The sequence below is a fragment of the Peromyscus eremicus genome, chromosome 11 (genome assembly GCF_949786415.1).
Source record: "Peromyscus eremicus chromosome 11, PerEre_H2_v1, whole genome shotgun sequence".
Classification (NCBI taxonomy): Eukaryota; Metazoa; Chordata; class Mammalia; order Rodentia; family Cricetidae; genus Peromyscus; species Peromyscus eremicus.
Window position 1 is genome coordinate 4,739,762 of NC_081427.1, and position 27,751 is coordinate 4,767,512.

Below are 27,751 nucleotides of genomic sequence, written 5' to 3' on the forward strand. Positions count from 1 at the left end.
TTTGTGGCTTGGTCTGGGGCTAATAAGGAGTGCTGTAGTGGGAGATATGAAACGTTAAGTGCCAATTCTTAAGAGCCCTTAAAGTATATGTAAGGTCTTTGTCCAATTATGAACTCTAGGCCTTCCTAAAATTGAAAAGCAGTGGAATAAATGGTGTATTATTTCTTATTTCATAGCCATAAATCATAAGGACATAGGCTTCATGGGTGAGCTTCCATAGGGAGAGGATTTGTAATTGTTGGACAGACATGAGAAAGTGCCAATATATCCTGTAGATCTATCTGCCAATCTATAGACTCATAAATTTTATAGTTTGATATAAATATAATATCACCTGTGCAATAAATGTATTGCAATATATATGTACATACATGCATATATATATACATACATATATTATTATTCGATTGGGGGACAGTAAGGAAACTATAATTGACAGTTAGTTCTGACAGTATATATATATAAAATGAGGAGTTCTGCCCAATAATTGAGTCCTGGATAAACAGAACTCACATTTCCTGCTCTGCATGTCAACTTTGACCTCCATCGTGTCAGGGTTAGAAGGCAAGCTAAAAGCAAAGTGATGACAGTCTTTAGGGTGAGGAGGTACGGTGAAGAAGCAATCTTGTAAGTCTATGACAATTATAATTTGAATTCTAGGGGTGGCTGTGGGAGATGGCAAGCCAGGCTGTGAAGCTCCCCTTGGCTCCAGTAAATTTTATTTAATTTCTTAAGGTCTTGTAACAGTCTATCAACCTGATTTTTTTTCTAAACAACAAATATTGGGGTGACTCAAGGGCTGGTGGGAGGCTTTATATGCCCTATTTTTTAAACTTTTCCTTCACCAGACAGGTAGCGGCTACAATTCTCTCAGCATTCACAGTCCATTGTTTAACCCAGATAGGAGCATCAGATTTCCATGTAGTGGGGTCAGCAGTGAACAGTGGCCCCTAGGATAAATTTTGATGCCCTAGGCCATGTCTGTCATTTATGATTTCTGGAACAATGGGCTCAATTATGCCTTGGGTTTGTTTACCCAAGTTCTTTTAAGTTTAAAACCCATCTATAGCATTAGAGCTGACGTCAGTCCACAGCAGAGGTTAATGACACACCCATTAGTACAGCATGTCTCTTCCCCATAGTGTGTTAAGTATGGAGGACGACATATGAGGAGAATAGGCCATAATTTCATCTATCCGACCATTTTTATATTTTTTTGAGCTTCTGGCAAGCTTGACCTAGGCCTATAAGAGATAAAAAAGCAATAGTTGCCTTAAGTACTTGGCCAATCTTTTCCTGAAATATAAGAAATGTCCGTGCTTATGTCTAGCAAGCCAATTATTTTTTTCCCTGTATTTTAAGTGTTTAGTTGGTGTGGAATATTTAATTTCTGAACCCAGAAAGCCTTATCATTAGAATCCAAACGAGCAGTTCCCTTAGGTGCTACCCTGCATGAATCTAAATTGTTTTTGTAGGGGGTTGTACAATAATCTTAATTTTTCCAGTAAAGTCAGGATCAATCTTTCCTGGGACAATTTTTATACCTTGTACAGCAGAGGTGCTGCGGCCTATAATTAGTCCCAGTGTCCATTCTGCGGAGGCCCATAGACTCTTGTATTAAGGCAAACATAAGTCCATTCTTAAAGCATATATATATATAATCTCAGACCTCAATAAAAATTTTATCCATAGATCTAACTTAAGCACACATCCTCAGTATCTCTAGGTTATTTACTGAGATTCATGTATCATTTATAACATATCTAGATATTCATATGTTATATTTATCTATCTTAATAACTAGCAATTCATATATTATAAGTTTTTTTAACTTTTCTAAATATTATTTATATCTATATAAACTTCCATACCCTTATAAAAAATTTTACATCCAAAAGCATCTATGTATTTAATTTGTCAGGAGACATAGGTGATTGATATTTGAGAACAGCCAATGTAAAGTGAATTTCATTTAATAAGGGAACAGTAAAAGGTCATTTCAAAATCTATTTGGTGAGCAATATCTTTTATTTGAAATTGGGTAGCAAGGCAAATTATCTTTCGACCTAGTAAATGGGGCTATAATCTAAATGATCTCAAAGTGTAGTTTGGACAAAACCCTGGCAATAAGAGGCATGGCATAGTTTAAAGTGGGAAGCTTAAACATTTTTAGAATGCCAGGGGTTAAGTAAGGAATATATTGTATCAATATTCAACAAATTTAGCATAAATGTAGTTTTGTATACATTAGAGAATTTGATCTTTTATGACGATCAAGCTTTAACTTATATCCTAATAATTATCCTTAATAGCTTATAATTTACATACAACTTATCCTTAAGAGTGTACAGTTTAGGTTGGCCAATCAATCAATAAATTGTATTTCTCAATTATCTTTAATTAAAGTAAACTTATTCTTAACAATTTATAAGTTAGTTGTCCTTATAAACTTAGAACTTAAGCTTTATACCTATCAAGTTTAGCCTTAAAAATAATAAGTTTGTACTGAAGTTATTTTAATATAGAAACAGGAGCTCTTATTCAAAAATATAGTATATAAGGAGAGTAACAATTTAATAAATCCTTTATGGTGTATCATGAATTAAGATAAGCACAGTAAAAAAATAAAATAAATAAAATGGAGGAGGATTTTTGTTGTTGTTGTTGTTTTTGTATCAGCCGCAGCCGGTTTGTCCTTTCTGTATCAAACCAGATGGCTGCTGGGAATGGCAAGGTGTGGGGGGAAGATAGGCTGAAGTGAACTGAGATGCAGACAGTTAGGTTCAGAGAGAAGAAGAAGGCAGATGTTTAGGATTCCAGCTTCCAGATGGCTCCGGAAGTCTCAGAATCCGTAGGAGTTCAAATTGTGGAAGGCATCCCTTTTGACAATCTGATATTAGCAGTTCTTAGACTTGGACCAAGATTTTTTATAAGTAACTAAGAACTTTCATAGGAATAGTGAACCTAGAAAGAGAGCGAAAAAGACACTTTTTAAATACAGCGATAGGAGACATGGGAGTTGCTATTCGTTTTGATACCTGCTCTGGTGGGGCTGTGAGGCTTGCACTGTTATTTAAATGAAGGCTGCTGGATGAGCCCCTAGTTAGGTGCAGGGCAGTTTTGAAGTTTTATGGCTCAAGTTAGTCCTTAGATTCCAGTGAGTCATAGCAAAAAAAAAAAAAAAAAAAAAAAAAAAAAAAAAAGCTGTTTGTAGTAGGAGGGCTGCTGCTTCAGAGGACACAGGACAGCAACGCTCCTTAATCTTTCTATGCATTTTTTAGGGGGCTGTTTAGAATTAAGATAGTCTACTGCCTCCATATCTAAGCCTGTAAATTGACTGTAAGCCCTGCTTACATCATTCTACGATGTTCTTCACATGAAGTTCCAACTGCTCCACACTCCTGCTATAAACCAGTTCCTCCTCAGAGGAACCTGGTGGTCACACTGACAGGTTTGTCCCAGCGACAGGAATACTCTGGTTCCCGTTTCAGCTGCTTATTTTTCTCATTGCTGTAACAAAGATCATGATTGGAGAGGACAGTCAGTTGCGTGAGGGAAGACATCGTGGTGGTTGGGTCATGAGGTCATTGGTCATGTTGTGTCAGCAGTCAGGAGGCAGAGAGAGGTGAGTGTGTTTGTTTATTCTACTGCTTTTTCCTTTTTTAACAGCTACTTTTTATTATTATTAAGAGATTTTCAATTCATTTTATATACCAACCATAGATTCCCCTGTCCTCCCTCCTCCCACTCCCAGCTTTTCCCCCCAGCGTACCCCCATTCCCACCTCCTCCATGGCAATGTCTCCCATAGGGAGTCAGCAGAGCCTGGTACATTCAGTTGAGACAGGTCCACTAGCTCCAGGAGTCCAATGGATGAGGGAGAGGAGGGATTCTATGAGCAAGGGACATAGAAACCGTGATGGGAAAAGTACAGAGATGACTAGCCAAACTAGTGGAAATACATGAACTGTGAACCAATAGCTGAAGAGCCCTCATGGTACTGGATCAGGCCCTCTGGATGAGCGAGACAGTTGTTCAGCTTGAACTGTTTAGGGGGCCCCCAGGCAGTAGGATCGGGACCATCCCTAGTGCACAAGCCGGCTTTTTGGAGCCTAGTGCCTATGGTAGGACACTTTGTGCCGTCTTGCTTCAGGGAGGCTCTCTCTTTTTATGGACTCCAGGACTTCATGCCATGGGATGGTGCTGCCCACATTCAGAGTGGATCATCTCACTCCAGTTTACCCATGTAGACGTGACCAGAGTCTGTCTCCTGGGTGCTTCTGGACCCTGTCAAGTTGATAATCCATTTTTAACCATCACAGATACATTTTTAAAGGCTTTATATGCTTAAGTCCCACAGATTAAATTCAGTATGTATTTTGGATGCACAGAAATGGTAGTTTTCTTCAAGTCTCAGCCTAGAGGAAAGCTAGTCTCTCAGAAGGGAACGGGGTAAATAAGTACGGGATCCTGACGATCTGATTTTCTTTGTAACTTTATTTAAAAGCTAAGACAAGTAAATCATGTAAACGTCTAAAGACCAAAAGTTAAAAGACCTACTGAGTCCATTATAGTCGCCAGGATACAGTAAACCTTGTCATGGCATTCGATATGTTTAGGGGGAAAATGATATTCCCGGTGGCAGAGTCAGGATGAAGAAAAACCCAGGAGCCTGCTCCAAAGGGTCTGTTTACTATGCGGCCATCCCATGGCCTGGCAACGGGTCAAAGGTTCGATGCTTTCCCGAGTGCACCTGCACTGATAACAGTTACAACACTATTTGGCCTTCACATTTTTAGTATCTCAGGAAAATCAGACTTTCCCTTTTTGTATCAGAGTCATTTTTTTTTTTAAAGCAGAGTTTTGGCATTTTGCCTTTTCTGATTGAAAATAACTGATGTGAGGCCAATGCTTTCCATGACAACTACATCTGAGAACCTCTCTCCTAACCTCTGTGCTGAAGCAGATATGAACACATTTTTAATAAAATCTCACACTCTGCTTCATAAAAACAAGAAAACTCCTGAGGATTTGAAGAACCATCCCCGGGAAAGGAACCTCCTAGGTGCTGGGGTGCCAGCAAAGCAATGGAGTTTCTAGCTCCTGGGGATGGAAGGGGAGGGGAGAAGTGGCCAAGTGGCAGAGGAGAACTGCCAGGGGAGCTGGGAGCAGGTTGATGGGCTGAAAGTCAGGGACGTGCACTACAGAGCTGGATCCTAGATCTATGCCGCAGGGTAGGGTGTGTAGCCAGTAAATATTTGCCTCTCCTTATTAATACTGTAAGTATTATATAATTTTCTTTCTTTTTCTTTCTTTTTTTTTTTTTTTTTTTTGGTTTTTTGAGACAGGGTTTCTCTGTGTAGCTTTGCACCTTTCCTATATCTCGCTCTGTAGACCAGGCTGGCCTCGAACTCACAGAGGTCCGCCTGCCTCTGCCTCCCAAATGCTGGGATTAAAGGTGTGCGCCACCACCGTCCGGCCTTATATCATTTTCTTAAGGAAAGGGGAGGTAAACATACCTGAACACTAGTTCCCCGGTGTCCGGGTCATAGGTCCTGTTTTCTGTTCCTGTCATGATAAAAACACAGGTTGAGACTACAAGTGTTTAGGTAGAGTAGATGTCTATAAACGTGGTTAAGGAAGCAGCCTATTGCTGTGGCTAGCACTGGTGTTTGTGGTGGTGTTGCCAGCCATGGCTCATACTCATGCTCATACCGACACAAGGATTGTGGTGTGCTGTTCAGTTGAGCATGGCTTTCTTAACTCCTGCCAGTCATTAACCATAATAATCTTGTTTATTCCTTAGGTTTTGCCTTGTGGTTAACTGGCATGGTGATAAATGTCCATTCAGACCACATCCTGAGGAATCTGAGAAAACCAGGGGAAACTGGATACAAAATACCCAGGGGTATGTACTGAGAAGGACTTTCCTGCAAAGTCGCTTTGCATGTGGCCAACCTACCCTCAGGGCTCAGCTCTGCGAACTCACAGCACATTATTTAGTGACTGAAAGTTTTCAGTATGAGCCACAGTTAGGACTGTCCTCTTACAGAGGACCACGTCTGGCTTCTGGGGAGAGATGGTTAAGCAATAGAGGGTGTTGGTGCTTGGAGGCAGGATGAGGAGGACTCTCAGACCACAGCTCCAGTACTTAACGTTCAGCACTGTGATGGAATGGCTTCTTACATGGAATCTTCCTCTTGACAACTATATAAAATATTGTATGGGGTTTTTAAGAAAAACTTTTAAAAATACATTAGTGTACTGTGGCAGTTTGGATGTAATTGGCCCCCATAATCTCATAGGGAATGGCACTATTAGGAGATGTAGTTTTTTTGGAGTGGGTATGGCCTTGTTGGAGGAAGTGAGTCACTGTGAGGGTGGGCTTTGAGGTTTCCTATGCTCAGGATACCACTCAGTATGACAGTCAACTTCCTGTGGCCTACATGTCTATAAGCACCACATCTGCCTGCTCTCCAACATGATGATAATGGACTGAACCTCTGAAACTGTAAGCAAGCTCCCTTAATTAAATGATTTTCTTATAAGAGCTGCTGTGGTCATGGTGTCTCTCACAGCCATAGAAATCCTGACTAAGACATGAGCTTCCAGGAAAAGCCATCTTCGGGAGACTGTGTGAATGTGTGCTGGAGTTCAAAGGGTACTGTGTGACAGTGTGTGACTGGTACCCCTCAGGCTCACCCAAATTCATGGCCCTTGGTCAGTCTGAAAAACCTGAAGCTGTGGGTTATGTTCCGTGTGGTCTTGTTATGGTGCAGCCACTGACCTGCAGCAAAGCCCCAGAGGCACCTGCCTTCAACCATAACCACGAAGCCCTCAGTGCAGCACCATGGCCAGAGGAAGACCATGGCCAGAGGAAGAGCTGTGTGAAAGCGGTGGGTCTCTCGAGGAACTGGAACACTGTGCTGCAGAGTCCCGAGGACTGGAGGACTGGATCGGAGCAGATCTGAAAGTAAAGACAGCACTGATAGGCGAAGAAGTCAGTTACTGCGCACGCAGACAGTAGAAACCAGCAGAGCGTCTAAAAACAAAACAGCACCGTAGGTGAACCTAAAACTTCGATGAAGAAAGCACATGAGGTTGATTAACAACAAAAATAAGATGCACAGAGAGAGAGAGAGAGAGAGAGAGAGAGAGAGAGAGAGAGAGAGAGAGAGAGAGAGAGAGAAAGCAAAAAAGAAAACCACACCAAATTTCAAATTACTCCAACTCCCTAGAGCCAGGAAGCTACAGAGCCACGCTCCCGAAGTTACAGTCCAGTGATAGGCTGTTGTGACTTTTCCTGAGGAGATGTGAACAACTGTCTGTTCCCCAAGACAGGGCAGGGCACTGATAATGGACCAAAGAAAGGTTTCTACCCCAGTCTGGTTAAATGAACCAGGGAGTTGATTGGCTCTACCCCAGTCTGGTTAAATGAACCAGGGAGTTGATTGGCTCTACCTCAGTTTGGTTAAATAAACCAGGGAGTTGATTGGCTCTACCCCAGTCTGGTTAAATGAACCAGGGAGTTGATTGGCTCTACCCCAGTCTGGTTAAATAAACCAGGGAGTTGATTGGCTCTACCCCAATCTGGTTAAATGAACCAGGGAGTTGATTGGCTCTACCCCAGTCTGGTTAAATGAGCCAGGGAGTTGATTGGCATGGCTTACAGGAGCATGGATGACTCAGAGGCGGCTGTGTCACCCAAGGCCACCCCAGCCTGGGTGGTGACTCACAACAGCTGCGTTGCTGGAGTTCCCCTGTCTGACTTGCTCACTGGCAGCTTGATGGGTCCTGCCCTGCTATGACTGCCTTTGCAGTTTGAGGGGCGCCTTGTGAGCCCTGTTGCTTCCAGGAGGTTCCTGAGCCCCGTAAGTGCTGACTTCCGTAGCCCAATTTCTAAGCGGTCTTATTAAATAAAGAACACGGAGCCAAATATAGGGGTGAAAGACATAGAGATCAGAGAAATAGTGAGAGCCACCAACCACCTTACCTCACCAGCTCTGCAACTTCCAAAATGCCATGACTTCCTGTCTACCCAGGCTTCTACTGCCTTGCTGTTCTACCCTCTCATTGGCTCTTAGCCCAACTACCTCACTTCCTTGTCACTGCCTGTCTGTACAGACCTCCAGGTCTCTATGGTTGGTACTGGGATTAAAGGCATGTGTCACCATGCTTGGCTCTGTTCCATAGTGTGACCTTAAACACACAGAGACCCTGCCTGCCAAGTGATCTGATTAAGGGTATGTGCTATCACTGCCTGACTTTTGTGTTAATGGCTTGCTATTTCCTCTGATCTCCAGGCAAACTTTAATTACTAATATACAGATAAAATATCACCACAGACTTCCTAGGCCTGGTACGTGTGGAATAATTTCTCAGTTTCATGTGAGCAAATGTTTCAATTTGAAGGAAACAGCAACACGGTACAGATGTAGTGGAGGACAAGTTCTGAGGGATGGAGGAGATGCCGCTGAGGTCCAGTGCTGGTGAGCACTACACTGTGACTCTCTGCAGGAGCCATGTCCTGGAGAGTCCAGGGGTCCTTCCCCTGCCTCATGCCTCCTACCCACATCTGCATGATAGACACCTGATTCTAGATGTGGGGGACGGAGCATCAGACAGACCCAGGGTGCAGAAAGGAAGGATACATGAAATGCCCAAACCATGGAAGTGACAGGTTCAAGAAACACCACGTCTAAGACACAGCACTCTGACCAGAAGGGGGTGGATTTGTTTTGTCTTGCAATTGAGAGGTTACCGGAAAGCAGAGCAGAATTTCATGGCTAGAACGCCACTTGGGGGAGATCAGGAAGCTAGAGTAGAAATACCCTAAAGGCCCTCCCACCTCAACAGCCTACTTTCTCCATGGAGGCCACACTCCCTAAATGTTCTACAAACTCTCAAAACAGTGCCAGGAACTGGGGACCAAATGTCCAAATACATGAATCCATGGGGACAGTTCATAGTCACTGACTCTCATAATATCCATAGAGGGCGGGTCCCAGAGGAGGGTCCCGCCCAGCCAGAGTGGTCACACAGAAGCCCAGAGGGGCATCGTATACAGCAGCTTGTCCAGCTCACGGCAGCAGAGATGCCAGCAAAACGTCTGTCCTTTTTCCTTTTTCTTCTTCTTCATTCCAGGTTCTCACTGTGTATCCATTCCCGGCCTGGAACTCGCTATGTAGACCGGGCTGGCCTCGAGCTCTGTTCTCTGCTGCCCAAGGGCTGGTACAAAGTCTTGTGCTACCACAGCCAGCTTCTTTCATTTCTTGATGCCAGTTGCATATTTATGTCCTAACCCAACATGTGAAAACCTGAAGAACAAGAAAGAGAAAGTCAGGACACCTCTGCCAACACGCTGCAGGGGAAAATGGCTGCGGAACCTGTCTGAACAGGAATGCCTCTCACTGGGTGAAGGGAATTGCAGCTGAAATCCCTGCAGCGTGGTTTGTCTATGGGGAGAAATGAAACAGCTGCAGCATCAGTGCCCATTGACTGGATGCCAGCAGAGCTCTGCTAGCTCCAACCCTGGTTCCCTACCCGCTCCAGCCGGAGCAGCCCTCATCCTGCTGTGAGGAGGGACCGGCTCCTTGTCTGAAGCAGTGTGTCCCCACTGTACAAAGTCTTTCTCTGTCGGGCTGGCCAGCTCCCAAATAACGACACAGAGATTTGTTAGTAATTATGAAAGCTCAGCCTGTAGCTTAGGCTTCTTCCTAACTAGCTCAATTAAATCAACCCATTTATATAAATCTGCGTTCTATCATGTGGTGTTACCTCTCTTCTGTCTTGTACCTCCTGTTTCCTCTCCATGTCTCTTGGCATCTCCTGTGTGCCTAGATTCTCCTCCTCTTCCTTTCTCTCCCTGGAAATCTCACCTATACCTCCTGCCTAGCTACTGGCTATTCAGCTTTTTATTACACCAATCACAGCAAATATATCTTTACACAGTGTACAAATATCCCACATTTCCCCCTTTTTGTCTAAATAAAAAAGAAGTGTTTTAACTCTAACATAGTAAAACTATATACAATAAGAACAGTTATCAGGTAAGAATTACATTCATAATGTCCAGTCCATTTGTATTTGGCAAATTCAGAGAAAGTACTGTACTATCTGTTCTATCTTAGTGAGTCCAAAGTTTTAAACCTAATTCACTTTCTATCCTAACTTGTATTACCAACCCAAAACTCTCATTCTAGATCTCAAAACATTTTTTTAGATGAACAATTTAAGCTTCTATGTCTCTCAACCTTATATACTTTATACCTCTTATAAAATTTTCTTTTCTGAATTTGGTAACAAGGAAAACTGTAACTATAACTATATTATCTTTAACTCCATCAGAGACCTGAGACGGATATAATATTACCTGAGTAAATAGGAAGTGCAGAGCGAGCAACTTCCAAAACTATAGAAATGATAGAAACAGCTGGCTGCCTGGACAATTACCCAAAGTTCCTCTTCAACATTGGAGCCATCCATCATTGGCCTACAGGCCCAGAATATCTGACAGACTTTTCTGTGAAGCATGAATTTTGAAGGACTGTCCTACCTTGTCTTGGCAAAGTTTGTCAGTCACCTTCTTTTCTGTCCTGTTTGTCCAGTTTGGACAGCACACTGTCAGCAGTTGAGGCAAGAGCAGTTTCTTTGCCCAGTGGCTAACTTTCCCACAATAAAAACAAACTCCATATTGAGGTTCTTCAGTGCCCATCATCCTCTTTTGAGGTAAATTGGTGCTGTGAGGAGCAGATGTGTCTCGCTGTCATGAAAAGCCTTATGTTATTAAAATATTTTAAATGACATATTCTGCAGGTCTCTGTTTAAAGACCTATCTATCTGTAGCCAACAAGATTTACCATGTCTCATCCAGTCTTAGAGCTGTTCCCATGTCAAGGGATCAGCATTTACTTCACCTGTCCTGTGGTGTTTCCTGTTTTTTTCCCTCATGTCTCTAACCAATAACCTCAGAAGGTCTCCCCCCACCACCCATCAAATCTGACCTTGATTAACTTATAAGGAATCTATAGTTTTTTTTGTCTCCTGTGGAAACAAAAGCACAACCTCTCCCCGAACACAACATATTATCCAACTTCCATTTTGAAGCCAAGACATCCCTAAAGTATCTAGGCTGGTTTAACTCAGAAGTCTCTCCTACAATCCAGTGTCTCTCAGAAACTGTAGTTCTCTGTTCATTAGCATTCAAAGATTCAAAATTAACGAAGTACCATGTAAGGTCCAAACACCCTGTGTTATAATATTTTTCATCCTTATGTGGCTTATTTTTTTTTATATTACTTTACTCTCTTTTTAAAGACTTTATTATTTTTAAATCATTTTTTTGACTATACCTATTTTCCTTTCTTTTTTTTTTTTAGCATCTAAGCACATTTTTAAGCATACTCTACCTGTTCAGAGGTTTTCTCGGTCTGGACCTGACTTTTGCACATCTGCAGCATTCCCTGACCTCGAGACAAACCTTCAACAGCTATGCCAGCCTCTGCGTGTCTCCCTGGCTTAACACATGGTGCTGGTGCGTGGCCCTGGTGCAAGACATTGGTGGCCGGCCGCAGCCTGCAGGAAGTGGCCAGGAGCCATGTCTCTGTATGCCACCAAGCACCGGTCCACCGGAGGACTGCAGAGCTAGGAATCCACATCCAGCTCTTTGTCCAGAACTTTGCTTAGCATTCTCAGGCCCTATGTTTGGATAATCAAGCTTCCATGTTGGACACCGTATGTAACAAGTCTTTTCTGTCCCGCCAGCCAGCTCCCAAATAATGACACAGAGACTTCTTATTAATTATGAACGCTCAGCCTACAGCTTAGGCTTGTTCCTCACTAGCTCTTACAACTTAAATTAACCCATTTATATTAATCTGCGTTCTATCACGTGCCATTACCTCTCTTCCATCTCGTACCGCCTCTTGCCTCTCTGTGTCTCCTGGCATCTCCCGTGAGCCTAGATTCTCCTCTTCTTCCTTTCTCTCTCCAGAAATCCCACCTATGCTCCCTACCTAGCAATACTGGCCATTCAGCTTTTTACTGTACTACACCAGTCACAGCAAATACATCTCCACATAGTGTGCAGATATCCCACAGCACTCCACGCTGGTCTTAGAACAAGCTAAGCAGAGAAGCAAAGGCTGGTGTCTCCCAGACAACAGCAGATACCAGCAGCGCAGAAAAGGCAGGGCGGAAGCCTTGAGGCTAGGCAGGACGTCTCGACAGCTCATCATTTCTAACCCTTGAAGTTAAGGTGCGCACCGAGGACAGCAAAACAGCCAGCAGCTCCCACAGGAGGGCATGAGGGATGGAACTGAAAAGAGAGGACCAAATGGAGCCTAAGAGACTTGGTTTCCTGATAGCTGCACAAAGCAAAGTGGGGGTCAGGGGACCTGGGGGGCCTGTTGGAGGACACAGAACACACCCTGAAAACAAAGATGATAAAGCCTTAGCGGAGAAGCCCAAGCCTCAAGCCTGCCTTTCAGAAGTGCTCACCACACACCTGGGGAAGCTGACAGAAAGCCATCGGCTGCACCTGGAGAATCCTGTGCTTGGGGCTTTACCCTAGCATTCCTTGCATAGAACCGCTCAGTGATTTGGGGGGGAGGGGGGCAGCGCACAGTGGATGTGGCCACCAAGGTGCTGTGATAGCTCTGAGTCTTAAACCAACCAACTTCCTGCAGGCTCTGAGTTTCAAGAGGCTTTTCCAACGTGACGCTTGACATGACCACATTTTCTCATGCCTGGTGGTGTCTGTGCTTAAAGATTTGAGTCACACCCTGCAGAGTCATTTACCAGAGCTGAGAGTTACTCTGGTGTCACTGGCCAAGGCCAAATGAGTTTACTTGGCGGGTCAGTGCAGAGTCAGGCACAGATGTAGAGGTGCGATCCCAGCTTGTCCACACATGTAGATGCAGAGAAGGCGCCCAGGCCATACAACCCAGGTCGGGATAAAGGGCAAGTGCTGTGGGCTGTAGGTGACAGTGACAACCCACTGCTTTTTGTTGTCGTTCAGTTAAATATTTTTAAAAACACATACACGCTTGATTGGCTGGTTAGCAGATCCCAGGGGTCCTCCCGTCTCCATCTCTCCCAAACTGAGATTACAAGCGTGTGCTCCCATGCCTGGCTTTGCATGTGGGTGGTGGGGATTGAAGCCAAGTCCTGTGCTTACAGGGCAAGTGACTGTGCCATCTGACCTGCTTTATAAAATTAGCATGTACTAATGCATTGGGCAATGCATTCATTTGTGACATTTTACACACACTTGACATGCACATGTCCTTATGCTGCCTGATTTAAAGGGACAACAGAGGGGTGTCTGGGATTCTTAGCTATCCGTGTGCTCACCAGCCCCTGCCCTCACACCTATCTGCTTCTACCAGATAATGAACTCTCTACACTGGACACTTAAAAGAAAGGCCCCTTAGTGTCCTGTTGCGGCCTCCACCCCGGTTGGAGTAGTGTGGCATCTGAAGGGAGGCTGCACAGGTGCCCACTTTGAAGATTCAGGGATTTTTTTTCTCATTTTTCATTATTATTAATTATTACTATCATTGTGTGGGTATGTATACGTGTGTGAGGGGCACACACATGCTACACCACATGTGTGGAGCTCAGAGGACAACTCATGGGAGTCAGTTCTCCACTGCCATCCTGTGGGTTCTGGGGTAGAACTCAGATCATCATCAAGCTTGGCAGCACTTAGCAAGCACACTCCCAAACTCTGGCCCTTCCTTGCACGCTGGTCCCAACCCCGAGGCTCCAGCCTCTCCCCTAGACACTACCTATACCCTGAGTCCCTCGTCATTTCCTAAGACTCTCTTTTTCAAGACAGGATCTCATGTATCATGTGCTGAGATAACAGTCATGTGCAACCATGTCTGGCTTCTTTTCCTAAGTGGGTGAATGAGACAGTGTCATCCCAAGGAAGTGTCTGAAGTGGCAAATTATGCTTCACAACCCCTGGACTCTGGCTACACATGCATGAAGACAGGAATTCTTAGAAGCACAGAACCTGAGCAACGTGCATATGTACACACACACACACACACACACACACACACACACACACACACACACACACGACACGCACGCACGCGCGCACACACACCCTACACTAAAAACCCTAGAATTTGGAACTGACTTTTAAGCATATGTTGGATCACTTACCCTCTTCTCTTTCTCCCTCCCTCTCCCTCAGTGCTGTGTCCTTACACAGCTCCAGGGGACTGGGCTCTCTCATGGTAAAACTGCAGCCCTCTGGATGCTCATTGTGTTTATTGTATACAGTTGAACTGAGAGCCGAGGTTATTGAGAGCATAGGGCTGATGAGGAGCTGGGGAGTATGGCGTGTGAATGGATCGAGGAGGGAGGGTTAGCTCGTCTTGATGGGAGGTCTCTCTAAGGGAGCAGTTTTTAGGCCATGAATATCTGTGGGGAGAAAGCTATGGCAACTATTTTCTGAACACACTGTCAGTGACCATGCATGGACCAGAGGAAGGCTTTGCACTCCCATAGGACCCCATTCCTTGACTTGACCACGCCCATGTCAACACACACATTCATTCAGGACTTCACACTCTCAGGGCTTCCTCAGCTCCCTACACCTTGGACAAAGAGTCAAGAAGCCCTGCTGGGCTGTCCTTGTAGCTACAAGATAAGTGTATAGTCCTACCCAGTACCTTGCTTCTAGGTACATAGGCCAGGCTTGGCTACACCATATGATGTGGAACCTCCTCTCCAGGCCTGCAAGCCTGTGGAAGTCAAAGGGTTTTCCTTCAGGCCTCTATTATGCTGTGCATGGCAGCGGTTTCTCTAATGGTCTCCCACTTTAGAGACCAGTCATGGTTATGGTTCCCCTCCTCTGTCTCCCCAGGTCACTAGGCATTCTCTCCTAATACTCATCCTGATGGGTAATCCCATGTGTGCTCCTCTCCTGAGCCTGAGGCGTCTGACCTGAATTCTCTTACTACTGTTCCTTCTTTTCTGAGAAGTATGCCACCTCAGCTCCCCCAGGGGCCTCGTGCACTTTGGTTGCCCGACCAGAGCTGTTTTCTGGCATTGGTATCGTGATCACCTTTTAAAACAAGTTCCACCCACCGCAGACTCTCATCCCACTTATCACAGTTACAGACTCTCAGGCACACACACACACACACACACACACACACACACACACACACACACCCCATGCTAAGCCAGCTCCTGATTAGCTATTACTCTGCACTCACATGGCGGCTTTTGTCTTCCCTATAACTGCATGCTTGTCTGCAGAGAAGCAGAGCGTGGTGGGTACAGGGGTCCTGCCCCTTCTGTGGTTGTGATTGGAGGAGACTTGGAGCGAGGAGGCTGTCCCAACTGTTAACCAGAGCCTCTTAATTTCATAAACCTCTCCATTTTGGTTGAGTTGCAATGGTTCCAGTAACTACAGTAATTTGGCTTCTAGAAGTAAATTAACTTGTGTCTTTAGATCTTGCGGCCTGCCCCAGTAATGGCCAACCAGGAGAGCTGGTTTTTGATCACTCTTCTCTGACTCACTACTCCCCGGTTACACCTAGAAGTGGCCAACCGCAGGCCCAAAAGGGAAACTTCCAACTTTCTTCCCTGCCCTCCACTTTTGCCCTATGTGACTGAAGGAAGGAAAGAGGTGAACAGGAAGGAAAGGACACAGCTGCTCCTCGGTCTGGTGGAGGAGAAACTGTATTACAGATATGTGGGAGAGCGTAGTCAGAGGCGGGGACACCCGGGAGAGTCCAGAGTGGGCAGGACCAGGCTGAGCTGGGCCATGTGGGGAGGGAGAAGGGGAAGGGAGAGGGGGAGTGCAGGGGTGCCATGTACAGCAGCCTGGTGGTCAGGAGGTACCAGAAGGACAGGTAACCAAAATGGCTGGATTATATAGGGAAGGACAGCCCAGCCCCTGCGCTTAGAGAGTTCAGGGTAGGGAGTGGGGTATACAATCCAGAAGGACCTGTAACAGGTAGAGGCTGAGGGATGCTGGGAGAACCTGGGGGCCAAGTCCACTTTGATAAGTTAAATAGGCACCTCAGCCATTTGTACCCGGTTTGAAACTTAAAAATTGCAAACCCCCATTTGTAAGTAGACGGTGAGCTCTTGGATTCTTACAGATCCTTCTCTGGGTCCCCCTCCCCGCAACAAAGGCCTGTACTGTCTGAGTCTTTCATCCCTGTCTGTCCTCACTGACCTGCCGCCTGGGGTCCCCTGCTCCTTCTTCTCCCATTCCCGTCTCCAACCCCTCAGCTCCTCCTGAGTGCTCTGGATGGGTCCTCTTCCCCTGAGCGCCTCATATCCACCCCAGCTGACTTCACGTTGGCTGAATTTGAATGTCCTTCCTTTCTCCAAAATCATCTTTTGTCACCGTCCTGCAAGTGGGCTCCTGCCCCATAGAGAGTTTCTCCAGACAGAACCGCTGGTCTCCCCGAGTGGGGCAGTGGAGTGGCCTCTGAGCCATCAGTGGGGGGACACATCTTCCTTTTCTCTTGGGAAGACTCTTTCTCACCACTCCTTATAGCCACCGCCCCACAGTTCTCTAACTCTGAGATACGTTTTGGCATGTTTCCTCAAATCTTCCTACTATAGCACAGCCTGGCTGAGGTGTCTGATGACTACCACTGGCCAGAGGGTAATTTTGCATGTACAAAAGGACCTTACATTTGCTGGCCTTACATCAACACACCAGAATGTCATCTAAAGTCTGTCCTTCATTCAGGCCTCTCTCTCTCCCTGCCCCAGCCGGGATCTCTGCTCATCCTCCTCCGCCTCTCTGATTCTCCTCCACAAAACCCTCCTGGCAGTCTCCCAGACCTGACCCCCTCCAAAAACTGCCGTCTCTCCTAATGTATGCTGCTTTCCAAAGTCAGCTACTAACATTTACTACAGGAAAGGGTTGTTTCCAAATCCCGCTGGCAGAGGACAGCAGTGGCCTGGAGTGACCTTCTTAGCAAAACCTGTCTCAACCAGACTCCGGGCTGGCTGCGATCAGCTCCTATAGTCTCTTTTGTGACCTCTGCCTCCTGCTCTGACAACTCCCCTGCCAAACCTTCCTGATTCTTCTTCTTTCTGCTTCCCACTCCTTCCCCCAGTGCCCAAACCCGGAACCACCATTCCCCTCCATACGGTTGTCTGGCTCAGAGCCTGACTCCAGCGCTGTTGCGTGGAAAGCTCATCTCTGCCCCCGCCCTCCCCACCCTGTGTATATCCTGTGTAGGAAGTAAAGGTTTGCAAATTTCTCTCCTCTAAGTAAAGGCCTATATTGTCTTTAGTCCCTTGTCCCTGGTCTGTCATTCCATCTCATTGACCTTCCTGTAAATTCTGTGAAGGGCTTTTCCCAACTATTGAGTGTGTGCTCTGCAAACAGTCACCTCTCTGCTTTCTCTCTTTCCATCTAGGAGGCTTGTTTGAATACGTATCTGCAGCCAACTACTTCGGGGAGATCATGGAGTGGTGTGGCTTTGCGCTGGCCAGCTGGTCCCTCCAGGCCACAGTGTTTGCACTGTTCACATTCAGCACGTTGTTCACCAGGGCGAGGCAGCATCACCAGTAAGTTTTAAAAACACATCTTTGCATTCTCAGTTTGCTCTCAGACGTCAGCATAACCATTTCCAGGCTAGACTTTCATAATGCTAACATTAATTTGAGCTGCTAATCCCGCTGCTTCAAGGACAGAGCTGAAGGAGCAGGCCCTGCCGCTTTGGGGGTCCTCCCTTGTGCTGGCTGCTCGGTGTCTTCACCTGAAGAGGGAGTGACAGAAGTCGATCGGAGCCAGGGACTGTGCCTTTGTCACTGTTCTGTCACAACACTTAGGAAAGAAAGTATCTAACTGGGAACTGGCTTACAGTTCCGGAGGCTTAGTCCATGATCATCCTGGTTGAGAGTACCGTGGCTTGCAGGCAGAAGCAGCAGAGAGCCACATCCTGACCCGTAGTGGAGGGGGGAGGGGTGGCTGGACTTGGCATGGGCTCTTGAAACCTCAAAGCCCACCCCCACTTCCTCTAACAAGGTCACACCTCCTAATCCTTTCAAATACTGCTGTTCCCTGGTGACTGAGCATTCAAGTATATGAGCCTATGGACGAAATCATTCTTATTCAAAATAACCACCACAACCTGAAAACCCCCAGAGCTGCTGAGAAAGACCGAGAGGTATAAAGAAACAAGGGCAGGTACCCGGGACGGGACGAAGGTTTATAAAATAGACTTGTATTATCAAGTGGCCGGAAAAAAACAGGGTAAAGAGGGAACTGCTCGCTGGGTGCACGCCTTTAATCCCAGCACTCTGGAGGCAGAGACAGGCGGGTCTCTGTGAGTTTGAGGCCAGCCTGGTCTACAGAGCGAGATCCAGGACAGGCACCAAAACTACACGGTGAAACCCTGTCTCGAAAAAACAAAAACAAAAAAAGGGGGAACTGCTCGTTGTCTATGGGATTTCCAGGTCCATTGACCTAGCTGCAGAGAGGAAAACTAACAGCTTTGTCCTGTTGGGATGGAAGAAACCTAGGTTGGAAGCCTGTTAAATGGATTCTGGCTGAGTGTTTTATAGGGCTTTCCCTTCCTCCTAGTGATAGTTCAGATACCTGCCCCCACACCTTCCTCCTCTCACCTCACAGTGTATTCTGGGGACAAGTAGTCGTGTTCACTTTCCTAGTCTACTTACGTCCCTCTAACTCTCCTGCACTCCCCCATCTCAGAGATCCACACCAACTTCTGTCAGGGCAATGACTGCTGTAGCGGCTTCATGCTAAGAAGGGGCAGAGTCTACCCGTGGTGCGGGTCTAAAAGAGGAAGAACTCTTATGTGGCTGGTCCTTGTGGCTTTGATAAAATTCTGGCAGGCAGTGTGTCTTGGGCTCTTTCTGCAGAACCATCTCTAGAAGCAAAGGGCCAGATGGAGTGAAGAGAAGACTGTTGGAGACCACTTTAGTATCACCCAGAGTAGGCCAGCAGTTACCCAAAATGTCCCCACATCCAAGACTGGTCTTGAGAGTGATGAACCCCGGGATCTACTTTCAAGCATGTTGGTAGCTATAGGAGTGGCTAGAACCGCAGGGAGAGATGCCTCAGAGAGAGAGAAGAAATTTAACCACTGTTCGATTATTGGGTTAAAATAGTAGTGGACCTGTCTCTCTTGGCTTCAGTAGATGTTGAAATGTTGAATTGAGCCCAGTTGTCCAGGGCGTATGATGCCCTAAAACTCCAAAGAAAGCATGCCAATCACAGCCATATCCCAAGCTGTCCCTTCCTGCTTGGTGTTTAGGATCAAACATGTGGCCAGAACCAGCCTCTTCTACCTTTTAGTATCAAGGCCACTTAAGGGTCTGGTTCTCGAGGATGACTTGGCTTCAGAGGAGCCTCCACCCCCTTTTTCTTTTTATCGCTTATCCCATCTATATGAAGATGAGTCGAAATCAAAGGCCCTCCTTCGCTGTGGCTTCACTCGGAAGCATGGAGGGGATGTCTCCTCTGGGTAGATCCTCCTCTTTGTAGACCAGGCACTGGTTAGAGCTTACTGGGTGGGGTCTCCAGGTAACTCCCCACAGTTTCACGATGTTCTGGGAGATGCCTCATGGTCCCCCGGGACCCACTTGACCTTGGAGGGGAGAAATAGTCCCCTTCTAGTCTCAGCATGGTTGTTGAACACCCAGAAGATCAATATACCAGTTTGATATTCTGTGTAATATTAGATAAAACCTGGGCAATTTAGATAAAACCGAATACTTCAATAAATTTTGATTTCTTGAGCCAGTCCTTGTAATTGTTATGAAGTGTGGACTCCATTGATTTGAGCGGAGGTTTGACGTCAGTGTGGTGAACTTTGACCTTTTGCATACCGTGTGGTCCTAGTAGGGGTGACTATTGCTGTGATGAAACACCATGACCACAGCAGCTTGGCAAGGAACTCTTGGAACCAGTTTGCCTGCCTAAAGCGAGCTGGGGGCGAGGAGATGGAGAGATCTTGGGTCAGAGTCACCTCTTCACTGCTTGAGTTCCCTTGTCCACCTGAACGGCGATGTCCAGTCTGTGAGCAGGGAGCAGCTAGTCCCGTCCAGTCTGTCCCCAGGAGAAGTCATCCACAGGATTTCCACACCTCACCCACGGCTCAGTGCTCTGTCATCCCCCAGTTTCCTCCTTTAGTAAACCGAACCAGCTCTTGAGCTGAGCCAAGAGCCACATTTGCCCCGTCTGTTCAGCAGCTGCCCCACTCCACTTCACCTAGGTTCACAAAGCCAGACAGAGCCAGGTTCAGAAGGAGGCAGAGAGACGCCCACTCATTAGCCCATTCACCTACTAGATGAGCTAGGGAACCAAGATTTAGCTGCCTCATTTTGGGACCCATCCACCTACCAACTCAGAAACAATTCTTGTCATCCTAATTCCAAGAGGGAAGAACCAGGACACAGTTACAAACAGATCACAGCAAAACAAAAGCCCAACAGTATAAATAGCTCATTACCCAGTATCTGGGATTCACTCACAATCTCCTGGGCTCTAAAGGGCTCAGACGGCTCTGCCTCACTGACTCTGCTCTCCACAACACACATCGTTCATCCCATTGACTGAGGCCAGCTTTGCTATACAGCTGCTGCTGTCCTTGGTGGTCACCTACAGTCCTGAGGCTTCCTGCAGCCTTATGCCACCAACAGTAGTACCATGTGGGAGACTTCCACACTACCAGTGTCAGCTACCAGCATGACTTTCAGCTTTGACCTCCGTGGGACCATAGCTTCTGTGTTCGGACACACTCACAGAAGATTCACCGCAATGACACTGGTCTCTCATTAACCACAGGTCACTTGGTTTCTGTGCCAGTGGAGCCCAAATACGTACTGTCCTTACTCCCAGTGGAGGTGGGGGCTCACCTGGGTTTCCACCACACTAATCGTGGTGGGGGTAGCCCCTTGCTTAAAGGGCACCCTTGGAATACTCAGTGGGTCGCAGTCACTTCTGATGCTTCTCAGTTTTCAGTCAGGTATACAACTGTCTTCTGAAATCCTGAACAGGAGACCCCAAGATATGGGGTGACAGGTGTCTGGGGAATTGCTGCATTCATTCCCTGGCATGAATAAAGAATTGAACTGGGAAAGACAGAAGACCATGCCATGGAGATTTACATTCAGGATGGGAGAAGTCTAAGGCTGGAAGTCTATTAAATGGACACTGGCTTGGGCATTTTATAGGGTCACTGGGTCTCCCCGCTTCCTCTGTGGGTCCTCTCTAGATCACTGCCCACACTTCAGGAAGCTGACTTTCACATCCCTGGTCTGCCCATGACCCACTAACTCTCCTTTAGTGAGAAACAGGGTTACTATGGTGACTGAACTCTACTGGAGGGCAGAAAGTTCTGATCCCAGTCCCTGTGCACAGTCACAAGTGTGAATGCATGAGACGAGGTTGTACTGGAACTTGGTATGTCAAAGCCACTAGAATGGGGATGCTTATCGCAGGTGCATACCCAGAGGAGAACATCACATGGAGTTAGAGATAGAGAGGTTCAACAGCTTGGGCTGCCAGGAGCTGGTGTGTGAAGTCCTTCAGTGGGAGCGTGTCTGTCACAACTACGGTTCAGGCTTGTCAGGGACGATCTCATGCTACTGAGTTCTGCTGCTTTGTCAACACCTACGTGACACATCAGACTGACACATTTTAAACTGACTGAGACTTCAGGAAGTAAAGGCAGTTGAGTTTGACCTTTGGAGACCCCAGAGTTCTCTGATAGATGACCTGGAATAAGACTGCATAGGAACAATGTCCACTGGACACTAAGTATGCATGAGCAGGTTTTACGGCACACTGGGAGCCAAGCTGCACAGCTGCGTAGGCACTGGACCTGGCCTCCCGGAGTCCTGTTGCTCTTGGTGCCCTTCCTTCGTTTTCAGCCCCGGGCTTCCTGTGCAGAGGGACCATGGCCTAGTATGGCCGTCATGCCATCCAGGCATGTTGCCATCCTTTACATCTGCAATGTCTGATAGGAAAACTGAATGGTGGCTTGTCTCTAATTAGACACATGAGCATTCATACTTTTGAACACTGGATCGGGGGAGACTGAGCAAGACGTGGTCAAGTCCATTGTGGAGCACTGTTCTCTAACAAAACAGGGACCAAGAAAGTCCCTCTCAACATTTGAATATGAAACATACAGAAATGGGAAATAAATAATTCAGTTTTCCGAATGAAAGCCTTGCTAGTGAAAATCCCAAGGCATTCTTTGTGTTGCCAGGGAAATCAGGGTCCCTCCATTGGGTTCTCGGTCTCATCAATAAGACACTTAAAAGTGGCATCAGGAGGAGGCTGGAAGACAGCTTCATTAGGACTTGAGAGAAAACAACGGGGTAGGAAAGGTGTGCGTCTTGGCGCTGCTTGGGGTGCAGGGAGGATACGGAGGAGAGGAAGAGAGACCAGCAGTGGGAGTCAGCAGCCATGCGGGCAGCTTACAGGGCAGCAGGCAGGCAGCTGCACTGGGAAAGGAGGGCAGCATCAGAGAAAGAGCGAGAACGCGCAAGGTGCCCAAGACAAAAGGCTTAGGCTTCGACCAGTAATGAAAAGAAGAAGGAAGTTACGCTTTTGAACTGTGAAGAGTGGGCACACTTAGAGCTGCGCAGTGGTGGCATAAGCAGCCGCACTGAGGACGGAGTTTCTCCGAGGGAAAAGTAGATTGTCTCATTAAGAAGGGTTCATTATCCCTCCTGTCTCTTTAACTTCCTGAGAGTCCCTTGGCCAAGTGACTAACAGGCCCAGCTGGATGAACTTTTAATGAAGGAGTCAATAGTATGAACTGTTCTACTCATTGGAGTGGATCAGAATGTAAGGCTCCACCCAAGGCCAGCCATAGATTCCACTCCTTTGACTGGGAGCATAGCCCTTTCTTAATGGGCCCCAACAGAGCCCTGATAACCTCAGTGGCATCTAAAGCCACCATGACATTTTCCCCCTTAAAAATAAGGAGCTTAAAATCACTTAGAAAATGGGCCAAAGTTGGGAGATGCATACAAGTGTGTCCACCAGGAGAGAATCAGCATCCCAGCTGGAGTTTCTGTCCCATGCAACTCATTTGATTCCAGGCCGGGCCCTCGTCTAAGAGGAGCGCAGAAGCCAGAGCGCCCCCTTCTGGCCTGAGAACTGAAGACATTTCTTGGTTTAGCCAGTTCCTGTCTCAGGCCTTCATCATATGCAGAGGGATTTCTGAGCTGAAAGTACTTTTGCCATCCGTTGTTTAAGTGGATGTCGATGGGGGATGATTCTAAATCCTAAAGAGTAATTCCGTTCTGTGAAGGCGTTTTCAGAAATCACTGGCCTTACAAGCTGAGGACCGCTATCCCTTTTTGTGATCTTGTTATGTTACCTTGGCTGGTCTGGAATTAAACATCGCATTGCATCCGCCTCTCAAGCAGCCAAGAGTACAAGCACGTAATAGCAGGGCTAGCTTATTTATTTTTTAAATAGCCCAGTAAGCCCAACAACTAAACCGTCAGATAAATCACTCTGAAGAAAGCACTTCCAAGGTCAGTTCCCAGCTTTGTCTTCATGGCAGTTTATCAAAATAGTTTTGCCTGTCAGTGAAATTGTAATAACAGCGTGGAAATTTCAGTTTCTAAATGCTCATATTGACAGGCAAGCCCCAGGCCATTAGCTGCTGCAGCTTGCTAATAAATGTACCCTTTTGGGAGTAAAAACTTAAAGAAATTTAAGGGTAGATTGCCTTCTCCAGGAGCCTGAGCAGCCATACATACTTAGCAAAGCACTGAGTGCATGAAAGATCACAATGGTCCACGAAGTATCAGACTGAGTACAGACATGTGCTTGTTCATGCAAAACACTCGAGCCTGAAGATCAGCCATGGAGGAAACTTACTGAAATTTGAGAGAGATATTAAAATATTGTAATGTTTAACCTATTTACTAAGTTCCATGTCCCACCCCAATGTGTCCTCAGGACATAGTGATGGAATTTTTACAGTAGTGATTTAGAAAAAGGAAGACAAGAAAGAATGTGTTTGTGGAATGCTGGCTATTCCCACTGCCTCTCCAGCCCAAGGCTCAAAAACATGATCTGTGGAGTCTTGGCCCGTTGCTCAGCCCTTCAGGACATGAAGACCTACTGCAGAGAAGCATGTTTGAAACTCATACAAACAATAGCTGGAAAGCAGATTGAAGACTGATTGGCATAAACTGTGCATGAGGGGGTAAGCGATTAGCTTTCCTGCAGAGGTGTGTTGGGTCACGAGCTCAGTCAGCAATGATAAGACCACTGGGAAGTAGGAGTCAGGCCTGATCTCGGTCATACAGGTGACACATCAGTTCTAGGGATGGAAAACAAGGAAAAAAATGACTTTTTAAAACTACCTGTACATATATGCAGACGTATAAATCTTACAACAGGACTTTTGGAGGTGGATTTGTGGTTTCGGTATTGTCTTCGGAAAGTCTTCTCTGATCATTTAACCAGCATATGTCATGCCTGTGTAACAGTTTTTCAAACCATTAAACAAATATCACCTTTACGTCAGAGGCCTTCAGCTTCACAGTGGCCGGAGTTGTACGGTGCCCCCGGGCAGGCAGTGTGCCGGATCACACAGCCAGGGCACACTCTCATCTCTGCCGACCGGTGCTTTCCTGGTTGCTCCGCCCTTGCCCTCCTGAGACCACTGTCATCTTCGGCAGGCAGGAGAATCAATCTCTTTATCAGTGTGGGGCGTCCTGCACAGGTATCCCCAGGGCCTCTTAGGAAGGAGCTGTGCTGAGCGTCGGAACCCCCAGCAGGCTTGCGTCCATGGTCACATTGTGAAGTGGGTACCCTTTTTCCACTGGGGACTGTTCACAACCTGTGGGAAAGGCCCCTGTCACTGGGTCTCACAGGGGATGCAGAGGCCCTGGCAAGCTTCTCGCCATCTCTCCCATTGCATAGACAGCATGTGACAGTGACTGTGGCAGAGAGCCCCGCAGGTTATCATTTCTGTGTTAGTAGACGGCAGTTAGACTCACCCAAAGACAGCAGTACACCACCACCTCCCTCTCTGTCCATTGTCTTATCTTTCTGCTACACTAGCAAATAATTGTTTTCCTTTGTCATCAGTAATCTGCTTTTTGTACCTTTTTTTTTTTTTCAACTGACTATTTCTAAATCCTATAAAGAAAAAAAAAAGATTTTTTGGAGATGAGGTCTCATGCACAGTTGGTTGCTCAAGCCGGCCACCCTCCAACCCAGCCTCTCAAGTCCCTGCAGCTACAGGCATGCGGCACAACTGGCCCCTTCGTTTCCCTCCTCACTGGCCTGTTGAGCCGTCAGCCTTCCCAGCTGGCTGCCTGGGTCGGTGCACTGGAGATTCGAGTGAAAAGCTGAATTGTGGACGTTACCAAGTGTATTTTTAGGACATGTCAGCACCCTTTCCAAAAGGAAAGATGAATTACCCAGGTCACTTCTGAGACAGCACTTCAGATATGTGAAATTATTCATAAATGACAAAGTCCTTAGTGATAATAATAATAATAATAATAATAATAATAATAATAACAAACCACAAAAAACTTAGGGCTGACAAGGCAAGGCTCAGGCGTTTGCCACCACACCTGAGGATCTGAGTTCAATCCCTCATACCTACATGGTAGAAAGAGAGAACCCAGTTCCCAGAGAGTTGTCTTCTGACTACCGTGTATGTGTGTGTGTGTGTGTGTGTGTGTGTGTGTGTACAAGTTTTTTAAGTGTTAAAAAAAACCCGCACAAATTTTTTAAATATTAAAAAAAAACCTAGGTATTTCTTGCATAATCAGTTTCGATACCATCTTTGAAGATGCTTAAATGACAAAATGGATTGGTTTTTAAACCCCCCTTTTTTTTCTCTCATTTTAGGTGGTACCATGAGAAGTTTGAAGATTACCCCAAATCGAGAAAAATGCTAATTCCCTTTGTGCTTTAGTGTGCTGCCAGTGGCATCGTCTTTGAAGAGCTCCTTCCTGGTGACCTCTCAGGCACTTATACATAAATCGTTTTCCCTAATTCTCCTGCAACTCCGTTGTTTTCAAGAAGGGCTGGCAGGGTTTTTATCCCCTGGTAAAGGAGTAAGCCAATCATGAACTAATCCACTGTGTGCTGTTAGGTGCTATGCTGTCCGACAGGTCGAGAATGGGGAGCATTGGGGCATTGCAGCTCAGCTGTCTTTGGCTTTGTTTTTGGTTTTGTTTGTTTGTGTGTTTAGATTATTTTTTGTTTTGTTTGCTTTTTTCCAGACAGGGTTTCACTGTGTAGCCCTGGCTGTTCTGGAACTTGCTCTGTAAACAAGGCTGGCCTCCAACTCACAGAGATGCACTTGAGTGCTGGGATTAAAGGCTTGCACCGCCACCACCCATTCTGTGTACGTTTTTGACACAAGGTCTCACAGTGTAGACCGGGCTATCCCTCAACTCAGAGAGTTGTGTGAGGTCTCTGGCATAAAGGTGTGTTTGCCTCCAGCTCTCCATTGCCACAAAACCTGGCAGTGCCTCGGGGTTCTGTGTGGCAAAAGTGTAAGAAGAAACTGCTGATTCCCACCACCTCTGACAACCAACCCTGCAAGAAATGCACCCAGACCAGCAGGAGTCTCCCGCCTCCTCCATGGATGTTCTGCCTGTTCAGCCCGGGCTAGAGAGGTCTGGAGGTGTGGGGGAGATCACAGCCTGCTGTCCTTCACTGCAGCTGCTGTCTAGTAGGGAACTTGAGCCCCTCCATCCAGCGGCTGGGAAAAGGTGTCTTTCACTTGTTCCCACTCAGCTCTCCAGGTGAAACGCTCCTATAAACACGCGGTATCCCCAGGAGAGGTGGGACTGTAGAGTATCCACTCACTCACTGGCCCTACCTTTGCCCTCCCTTTGGGCTAGGCAGAACTAGAATTCTTTAAGGCACTTTTTTAAAAAATACCTTTTTTTTATTATTATAAAACAAAAAATCTCAAAAGAATTTCTTATTTTGAACGCACCTAAAGACCAATCATAGCACCTGCCTGAAATCCCAGCACTAGGGAGGCTGAAGTGGAAAGATGGCAAGCTCAGGGCTAGCCTGGACTGGGTAGGGAGACCCTATTTGGGGGAAAAAAAAAAAAAAAAAAAAAAAAAAAAAAAAACTAAATAAAAAACCAGTACTAATCGGCTAACACTCCAAAGAAGTGGCTGCAGAAATAAAAGACACCGCCCACCCAAGCACCATCGTGGAAGAGAGGTCTCCAGACCGGACACAGACTCCACTGTGGCTCTTTGCAGTCTGAGGGCCACTGGTGAAGAGCCATCCCCACTGGGACCAGCACTGCCCCGGGCAATGCACTCACATCTGCCCATTGTCGTCAGGGGAAGTGAGGGGACACTGTGCTCTCTGATCCCACTAAAGGTGCCTCCTAGCACGCCTGATGGCGCCCACAGTGCCCGCCGCCCGCCACCTGCTTTTCCTGCGTGTACCACCTACTTTCCCTGCCCCCACCTCCCGCCTGCCTTCCCTGTGTCTGTCCAAGCTGGCCTTCCCAGCAGGCCTTCCTCAGCTCTTTTGTTCTCTTATACAAAGTATTCTCTGTGCATCTCGTTTGCAGAGTGTCTAGAATTGACACAGAAAACCTAAAGCACCGAACATTGTTCCTCTCCTCTCAAAACCTCAGAAGCGAGGCCTGCCTGGGGTGTTCTGGAAGGAGGTACTCAGCTGAGATCCTGGGGATGTTTGCTGTGAACTTGACCTCCATTGGAGGGCATGATGCTAGAATGGAACCCAGGACTCTGGGCTG

The 27,751-nt window shown here is 46.5% G+C and overlaps 1 protein-coding gene across 1 annotated transcript in view; it reads left to right on the plus strand.

Annotated features, from left to right (window-relative positions):
- The window catches only part of Srd5a1 (steroid 5 alpha-reductase 1), a 48,537-nt gene extending 22,188 nt beyond the window's left edge, over positions 1-26,349 (plus strand). Inside the window, exons 3-5 of the mRNA XM_059276754.1 lie at positions 5,806-5,907; positions 17,411-17,561; positions 25,861-26,349. Coding sequence (XP_059132737.1) covers positions 5,806-5,907; positions 17,411-17,561; positions 25,861-25,927 — 320 coding nt within the window. The 3' untranslated portion in view covers positions 25,928-26,349. The remainder of the gene's footprint in view (positions 1-5,805; positions 5,908-17,410; positions 17,562-25,860) is intronic.
- The last annotated feature ends 1,402 nt before the right edge of the window (positions 26,350-27,751 follow it).